At 42.3% G+C, this 8,846-nt stretch overlaps 1 protein-coding gene across 1 annotated transcript; it reads right to left on the bottom strand.

The window, feature by feature from the left end:
* Positions 1-1,398: 1,398 nt before the first annotated feature.
* On the bottom strand, positions 1,399-3,824 carry LOC140504838 (hemoglobin subunit beta). The gene is made up of 3 exons (XM_072610198.1): positions 3,496-3,824; positions 3,162-3,384; positions 1,399-1,662 (listed from the first exon to the last, which is right to left on the bottom strand). Exons 1-3 carry the CDS (start codon positions 3,585-3,587, stop codon positions 1,534-1,536), a joined length of 444 nt encoding a protein of 147 aa, XP_072466299.1. The 5' UTR covers positions 3,588-3,824; the 3' UTR covers positions 1,399-1,533.
* Between the last annotated feature and the right edge of the window lie 5,022 nt (positions 3,825-8,846).

Raw genomic sequence — 8,846 nt, 5'->3', positions numbered from 1 at the left:
AGATAGATAGATAGATAATGTAGTCTTGTAATGTAGTGGAAAGGGTAACATACTCATATTACCACTACTTCCTAGCTTCCTAGCTTCCCACTCACTTCTCAGCTTTTTACTGTACAGCTTCCAACCCTGTCACTTGACTAAACGCATTATATCTAATGTTACCAGTGCTTTTAAATTGCTAAATCCAGTGACCTTAATCAAATCCTTCTTAACCTCTCTGCAGCATTTAACACTGTTGAGGTCCCTATTCCTGGATGCCCCCCTCTTCTCTATTTTCTGACAGTTTATTTTCTATCCTGCTCTATCCTAGTTCTTCTCTCACTTTAGGTCAGTATCTATCCAGCATTAAACCCACTGAACGAACGTGATCCTGCCGAGAGGCAGGACTGGGACTAAATTACCTTCCAAGATTTCTAAGGCCTAGCTAACTTGAACTGCTTGTGATTCATTCCTTCTCCACATCTTCAACCTGATACCCACCTGCATCCTCATCCCTTTCAGTTATCTAGGGACTAAAAGCCATCCAGAAGTCCTTGGGGACCAAGGGAGCAATAAAAAAGAGGGGAGTCAAGGGACTAGGGAGACAAGCATCTTGAAATAGACTTTCCAATTTTGGGGGAATAGGATACTTAAGGAAACTATGGGAAAAAAAAAAACAAGGGAAAAAGGAAGAGAAGTTGAGCCATGCACCTAAAGGTACCAGAAGCTATTTAGTGGTGGTGACTATCTATGGTTCATAAAGCTGAGAAGTTCCCACCTCTTGCTGGCCCCCACTGTTCCTGATAATATCTGATCCTCCTGAGAGACTCAAGGGAGCTACAGATACTCTGCAATGAAAGTGGAGATATTGACTAGCAGAGGCACCTGTCTTTTAGTGTCAGAACACTTTGGGGGTCCAGATTGCAAGGACGGTGAGAAATACTACCCTCAGTTTTTCATTTGTTCCTTCATTTATTCATTTTTCACTGGCTTACATAGTCAAGCAATATTTACTGGGCAAGGGTCTTTGTCTTTGGTACAATTTGAAGAGGTGCTCAGGGGAGGGAAAGGTGTCCTGTCCACAGGGCTGTAAATCTGGTATTGCCTCCCCTTTGGATTTTCTATCATGAATCCTCACAACCATATTTCCTATGCCATCTTCAGTGAACTCGAACCATTAGTTTGAACATACAGAGCAATAAAGGCAAATGGGTGCCTCTTAACTTCTCCCTTCAGGCCCCTGTATCCTCAGTTTCCCTAAGTTTTCATTTCCCTTGGCCTTTAGTTCTTTCCTCCTCCTCTCAATTTTTCTAGGTCTTTCTCCCCCTCCAATTCTCCTCTCCCATTTCTTCTAATTCCCCCCCCCCACCCTCAAATGAGGTACCAAACAAACAGAAGGGAACAAAAGATACATGAAGCTCATTGGGCTGAATGCAGTTTATTGGTGATGGGCTATGCCCATAGGGCCAGACCCCATTCATTCCATGTATAAAAGATGAACTACATGGAACACAGGGGACTCAGGTGGCTGAAGGCTTCCAGATGGGCAGGGGCTTAGTGGTACTTGTGGGCCAGGGCATTGGCCACACCAGCCACGAGTTTCTGCCAGGCAACCTGAGCGTCAATGGTGAATTCCTTGCCAAAGTGCTCAGCCAAGCAGATCACAATGATATTCCCCAGGAGCTGTAGAAGAGAAAGACAGAGAAATACGATGAACCTTTGAAAAGAGGTTTCTATCTAGACTTCCTAGGCACCCCATCTGTATTCCACCTCATCCCTATATCCAACCTTATTTCCTGGGTCATATTCACCCAATAGGTTTCAAATTGTAGAGGTTGGTCCGTTTTCTTCATAATGCCCCACTGAATTCCCCATATGCCCCAGTATCCTTCATGTCCTGATTTTCCTTTCTACTATTCTCCAGATGTTACTCCATCTTTAGACTATTTCATTCCTTATTGAATAGAAGTATTCTTTTCTCTCCATAAATTTGCCCCTTTCCTCATCTCCCAACCCCCATCCATGACTATGTCTGTGTCCTTATGCAAAAGACAGTGGAATCTTTGAGACCAACATGATCCCAGTGGAGAGAGATGAATAATTGAAGGGGAAACTAAAGAACCTGGTAAACCTAATGAATTAGCAAGGGAAAAGGAAAGGAGGAAGACAGAAAACTGATAGGAGATAGAAAGAGAAGTGAAGATCAAAGAGAAAAGGAATTTAATTAGGGGAGAATGAGAAATGAAGGAGAGAGAGGTTGAAAAGAATGAAGCAGAAGGAAAAGAGAATATATGAGGCACATAGAAAGGAAGACTACAGGGAGAGTGAAAGGAAGGTGAGAGAGCAGGGAAGCAGGATGTAGCCAGAGGCTAGAATGAAAAAAAAGGGTGAAGAAGATATCAAAAGAAAAGGAAGAGAAAGAAAGAAGTGGGAATTAAGGAAGGCTACAGAAGGGATGAGAGAGAGAGAGAGAGAGAGAGAGAGAGAGAGAGAGAGAGAGAGAGAGAGAGAGAGAGAAAAGAAATTAAGTCAAGCTAGAGATAGGAGCATAAGAGGCTTCTACAAGACTTTGACTTCCTACTTACTGGGCCATGAATCCATTCTTGAGTTTTGCCCCTAACAATTCCTTTTACCCTTGAGGACCCTGTGGTGGCAAACGTCTGACTAGCAATTCTGGTTTCCACAGGAAGTAGTATACTGAGGGAAATAACCCGATATGAAGGTTCAATGCTGTATAGTGGAAAGATTCCTGAATTTGGATTCAGATGGCATGGATTCAAATGGCATGTTGTTCATTCACTGTCTGTGTGACATTGGACAAGTTATTTAGCATGTTTCAGCCTCAGGTTCTTCATGTGCAAAATAAAGGCAAAGGATTTCTAAAATCCTTTCTAACTTTAAACTGGTAATCCTGTGAATTTGTAATTCCTCATAAGAAAATAATATGAGAAGTAACTAAGCAAAAATAACAGTGCATTTTACTGGCTTCTAAATTTAACTAACTCTTTAAACCAAACACTGAACTCAGTTACTTCCTCCTTGTGGAAGGAATTGTACATATTTAATATGTCTCCTTTAAATATTAGTTCCATGGGTCAAAACCTCTATTTCCTGCCCTAAGAGCTTTGTGTGGGGACAATCCTGCTATTGGGGCTCCTCAGGTAAGTAGCTCCAGAACTTACCTTGAAGTTCTCGGGATCCACATGCAGTTTGTCACAATGGAGCTCACTTAGCTTGGCAAAGGTACCCTTCAGGTTGTCCAGGTTCTTGATGGCATCGCCAAAGGCAACTAACACCTTAGCACCATGGGCAAGGACCTTAGGATTTGACATGACAGCCTTGGCATTGGATAGGTCACCAAAATGGTCAAAAAACCTGGAGGTCCATGGGTAGACAATGAGCAGCCTTTGGGAGAGAGAGAGAAAGAAGGAGGTGAAGTTTATGCCATTCGATGACCATCCATAGTTCCCCTTCCCTGCTCTTCTTCATCCCTTTTCCATGGCCCCAAGTACTTACCTGCCAAGAGCCTCACCACCAGTCTGTTCAATGGCTACCTTACCCCACAGGGAGGTGATGGCGTTCTTCTCCTCAGCAGTCAGATGCACCATTTTGACAAATTTGTGAGTTTGCTTGTGAACAAAGATGTGTCAAAAGCAGTGTGATGCCTCAGCTGTCTCAGTTCTGCCTTTTATTTCTCCACCCAAAGCCCTGCCCTTTTGGCTTCTGACATTCTATTGGCTCTGGTTGGGGTGTGGTTAAACTGGAACGAAGCCAATGGAAGAGAGGGTGTTGGGGCGGGAGAAGGGTTGGGACGAGGTGGACTCTTGTCTCTTAGCTCAGTCGCCAGACTAGATTGGCATTACCTCAATATTTGGGACTCTCTCAAAGCACTGCCCTGAGACATAACTCTCCCCTTATCTCCTGTCCCCTTCTACTTTAGACATTGATAGCAAAACATATTATGGACTATCAGAGCACAGCTAAAAACCATTTTCCTGAATATCTGCTAATGTTCCCTTGTTGGCTTCTCTTTGTCCTTGTATGCTTCTCCCCATGGTTTACTGCTTAATCTCAAGACAGTTAGATACAGTGAAAGGTACAGGTGACCCAGGCAGCAGACTTTCCAGCTGAATGACTATAGTCAAACTAATTAGTCTTTCTGAACCTTTGTTTCCTAATTTGGCAAACTGGGAAAAATGAAAGGTGTTACACTTACTTCCCAGAGTTGTTGTGAGGATCAAATAAGAAAATATACAAACATGAGTTTTGGGGTTAACTTTCACCCAAAATAGGCCTTAAAAAGTTCAACTTTTTTCTGATGCAGACCTGTGATTTCATGGGGGAAGGGACATGTCCTTTCTTGGGCTCCCCAGATTCTTCTTTCTCTCTGAGATTACCTGTCATTTGTTCTTTTCATCTTATCAGCTCTGTCTTTCCCTCCTTTCTCTCTTCCTCTGTCTCCCTGCTTTTCCTTTCCCTGGCTTGATCATGAGGTTTACCAGCTTCTTCTGTTTTCCCTTCAAACCTTGCAGGGGAGGTAATCCTGGGTACATAAATTACGAAGTTCTCACTTGTTTCATCACACATTTAGATCACTTTAGACCCCTCATCTGGTCTGGTCGAATCACTCTACTATCCAGACAATTTTGGTCCAGGATCATTTCCCTTATTCCTAAACAGGTTTCTTTCTCTTCCTGGCCTCCAGTACATTTTTTTTTTTTTTGCCTAAGAACTCTTTTCTAAGTCCAAAGCCTTTCTATTGACATCTCAATTCCTTATAGCCAACCCCAAGGGAGTATATCACATGAATAAGATGACCCCTAAGGTCCTTTCCTCCTTTGAGTCTTCTGTGAGGCCAGTAGAGAGGCTGGAGAAGCACCCCTGCCCTTTCCTCAAACATCGATGTCATAAAGGCACTCCCTGCTCTTATCAATAATATAAAAGACCCACAACATAAACAAACAGCTACCAAGCAACATTTGGGTCCATTTTCTTACCCTCTCAACTTCTGTGTACTGTGAGACATAGTCTCATTTGCTTCAAGGCTTGAGGCCTAAAGCCCGTGAGCTTTCTTTACCCACAGACCCCCAGTGCCTGGAAAAAGGAAGCTTCCACTACCATACCCCACCGAAACTGATTCAGTTCTCTCTCCTTCCAAATAGTATCATGACACCCAGAAAAACACCTCCTCAAGAAACCACTTTTTAAAATTACTAATCAGAAGAGGTGATAAACCTTTCATCCCCTGTTCATTCCTTTCTTTTTTCAAGTAAGAAATTCAAAAAAAATTACCTTCCCCCAAACTCTACAACTCTTTGACTACTGTTGCACAATTATTTCCTATGCTTATTCAGCATTAATTCACTATAACACTTCTGCTATGTGTCTTAGCATATTTGTTTCATAATGGCACCCTTGAAGTAGTGTGTTTCTGTCAGACTGACAACTCTTGTAAGCAAGTCTAGACGGTTCTATCAGGCTAAGCAGTCCTGAGGACAATCTGGTATGTTATGTGTTCAGGCAGGAACTCCCTGCAATCAGGATCTGGTAGAATGGATGGGCAATAGAGTCAGAGCCTAAGTCTGCAGCACCCGTGTCTTATAGGGGGCCCTAAATGCAGTTACTGCAGTCTGCCGAGATCTCTCTGTCAAATTTATAGTACTTTAAGCAATATATAGTTATAGTTCAAGTTCCTCATTTAGTACATGGGGAAACTGAGACTCAGAGAGGAGAATATACTTAAGTTCACCTATTGAAACCCATGCTAGAGCCAAGAATAGACTATAATAATTGATATTTGTATATTGCTGTAAAGTTTTCAAAACAGCTTTACATAAATTTTCTCATTTCACCCATCTAACAACCCTGTGATGTTGGTATTACAGATAGTATTGGCTTCATTTTTCAGATGAGGAAACTGAGGCTTATAGAGGTTAAGGAACTTGGATAGTTCTTTCTGAAACATTGAACCCAGGTCTTTTTGATTGTCTTAGTCCGATGCTTACTACACAAAACTACCTTTCCAGGTCTCCATCTATAGATATTGTGCTTTTCATTACCCTAGTCTGCCTTTTTAGGGAAACTCTATACTTCTTTCTAGCTCATCTGAAGTGTAAAAAAATTCCCTTTTCCCTGTAGTTCTGCCAAATCTTATGTGAGATATTATCAGGGGACTTTCTTTTTGTTTGTGGGGATAGGAAATGAAGAAAACCAAAAGGTAACAAATGGTGAGTTTACACAGTAGAAACCTTATCACAAGACAGTCACGTCTTGACACAGGAGTTGGGCTTGACTTGGAGAGTTATGGAGATTGATCAGCATCAAGCAAGAAAACTTGGTTAAAAAAATAAATACAAGGTAATTTCCTGAAGTTGCAGGTGGGAGGACAAAGGGTCAGGGACTAGGTAATAGCTAATGAAGTCCAGAAAGGTTTTATGGGAAATGACACTCAAGCTCAGCTCTGAAGGAAACTAGTGAAGCTAAGTTGCAAAGGTAAATAGTGTCAACCTCCAGGTGTAAGGAACTGCCATATACAAAATCACAGAGGCAGGAGATGGAACATGGTGGGTGAAAAATAACAAGGAAACAAGTTTAGATGAAAGGAAGAGTGCATAAAATGGAGTAAAATACAATAAGCCTGGAAAGGTACATTGAAGCCAGATGGTGAAAGGCTTTAAACCTCAAATGGAAGAGTTTCTATTTTATCTGAGGGGCAATTTAGCATGACTAGAATTTCCTGAGTGGGAAAATGACCAATGATTTGAAAATAGCACTCTGATAGCCATATGGACGTTGGTTTGGAATGCGGGGGAAGTGAAGGTGGGGAGGCTAGTCAAGAAGCAACTGAAATAGTCCAGGTGAGAAGTGATGAAAACACAAGGTAATGCTGGGATTAAGTAATGAATATACAAGGTAACTCTGAACTGTGCTGGTGGTGGTTTGAACAGAGAGAAATGAACCCATGCCTGAGCATTGAGCATAAGAGGTCTGAATGACAGGGGCCTATAGGAGTAGAACTTACAAAATCTGGCAAATGGTTGGATACAAATTAGGAGGTAGATAGAAGAGTTAAGCATAATTTCTAGGTTGCAAACTTTAGTGATTAGAGAGATATTGGTGCTCTGAGCAGTAACTAGGAAGCTCGTTTAAAGGGAAAGATCGTGAATTCTCTTCACCCCTTCTGGCAGAAACATTGGCCTCTTTATAACTCTCTAAACCTCCATTTCTCTTTTGCCCACATCATATCTTACCTTAAATTTTGACTTTCTCTTGTTCTCCAGATTTCTTTACAGTGTCTTCCTATCCCAGAGTTCTCCTATGTGCTTTTTATGTTCCTTATATATGCTTATATATGTACATATTGTCTCCCTTTATAAATTGCAAGCTTCCTGAAGGCAGGGGCTTTATCTTTGTCTTTGTATCTCCAGTGCCTAGCACAGCATCTGGCACGTAGTAGGTGCTTAATGATGCCTGCTGATCCATTGACTCCTTCCAACCTAGTCACTTGAAATGGAAGACTGTGACCCTTGATATGTTCATGTAAACAACTTTAAGCTGGGGGGTACTCCTGTCCTAGAACTTGACACTAGTTCCTCTCCTCCTCTCCTGACCCATGTGATGACCTCCACCTTTCCTGAAGGAGTGAGTTATAGTGGGAGTCAGAGGACCTGCGTTGGCAGTGTGACCTCACATTCCCTATCTGTTTTTTTTTTCTTTTTCCCTGGTTTGTAAAATGAAGAGTTTGGACTCATTTTCCCCTTAGGGCCCTGTCTGTTCTGGGATTATGTAATAATCTCTCATGGATCCCTATTCTGATTTATAGAAGTAATGAGAAGCAAGTAGCTTCTCTTCTCTTCTCTTCTAATTGCCCTTCCCTAATTTCAGTGAGCTCTCTGTCACCAGATCTCCCCTGAGTATTCTGTGATATGCGTCTTTAGTAAGTCCTTCTTCTCAAGTTTTAGTGGACTGACAAGTCAATATAGATCAATTGTGTTACACATATTCCCATCCTACAAGTCCCAACTCCATGTGGAAGATTAGATCCCTCTGACCACAGGTAATTCAGATACCCTGGCATTTCACCTTGATGAGGGCAGAGGGTGAATAGTGCACGGTTGAAGATTATCTGGACTGTGTTGGGTTTGGGGCGGGGGGGGGCAGTGGTATACTTGAGAAAATTATTGCCCATTACTTTGTTTCCAATTACAGGAAAAAGGGAAAAGAGAACCTGGTCCTGTGGTTACCTTTTTCCTTCCTCCTCCTCAAGTTCCTTATTTCTCACCCTGGGGACAGGAGCCTCCCTAACTTAATGGAGGAGGCTTCAGAGCTGAGAGACACCAGGACTCGCAAGCTGTCAAAAGTTGTGTGATGGCAGAGTTAGTGAAAAGCTTTGAAATCCAAGGAAACAATTCTGCCCTGTTCCTCTACTCCAGCAAGGTCCCTAGAAATACGGAGATCTAGTCCATCTGAAAGGGAAAAGCATTGGATCACTCTGTCTTCATGCAAGAGTAAAGGATTTGGACTAGGGACACAACTTAGGGCACAGTTGGGGAACCTGCGGCCTTGAGGACACATATGGCCCATTAGTTCCTCAAGTGTGGCCCTTTAACCGAATCCAAACTTCACAGAACAAATTCCCTTAATAAAAGGATTTGTTCTGTAAAACTTGGACTCAGTCAAAAGGTTGTACCCAAGGACCTGGAAGGCCACATGTGGCCTCCACACTGCAGGTTCCCCGCCCCTGACCTAGGGGTATGAAGCAGAGAGAGGAAACATCAGTGAGTCTTCTTAAAACTAAATGCTTCCCATCATATTGAGTTGAGGCATTTTACAAGTGATGGAAGAAGAAAAGTCGAATTTCTTACTAA

The sequence above is a fragment of the Notamacropus eugenii genome, chromosome 5 (genome assembly GCF_028372415.1).
Source record: "Notamacropus eugenii isolate mMacEug1 chromosome 5, mMacEug1.pri_v2, whole genome shotgun sequence".
Lineage (NCBI taxonomy): Eukaryota > Metazoa > Chordata > Mammalia > Diprotodontia > Macropodidae > Notamacropus > Notamacropus eugenii.
The sequence above is the reverse complement of the archived record's forward strand: the minus strand, read 5'-3'. Positions and strand labels throughout refer to the sequence as shown.

What these genes read in the sequence shown, in the direction of transcription:
- LOC140504838 (XM_072610198.1), bottom strand. Translation starts at nt 3,587, where the DNA reads ATGGTGCATCTGACTGCTGAGGAGAAGAACGCCATCACCTCCCTGTGG. An exon ending in GGTGGTGAGGCTCTTGGCAG is followed by an intron (nt 3,385 to 3,495) that starts GTAAGTACTTGG and finishes TCTCTCCCAAAG; the next exon opens with GCTGCTCATTGTCTACCCAT. An exon ending in TGGATCCCGAGAACTTCAAG is followed by an intron (nt 1,663 to 3,161) that starts GTAAGTTCTGGA and finishes TCTCTTCTACAG; the next exon opens with CTCCTGGGGAATATCATTGT.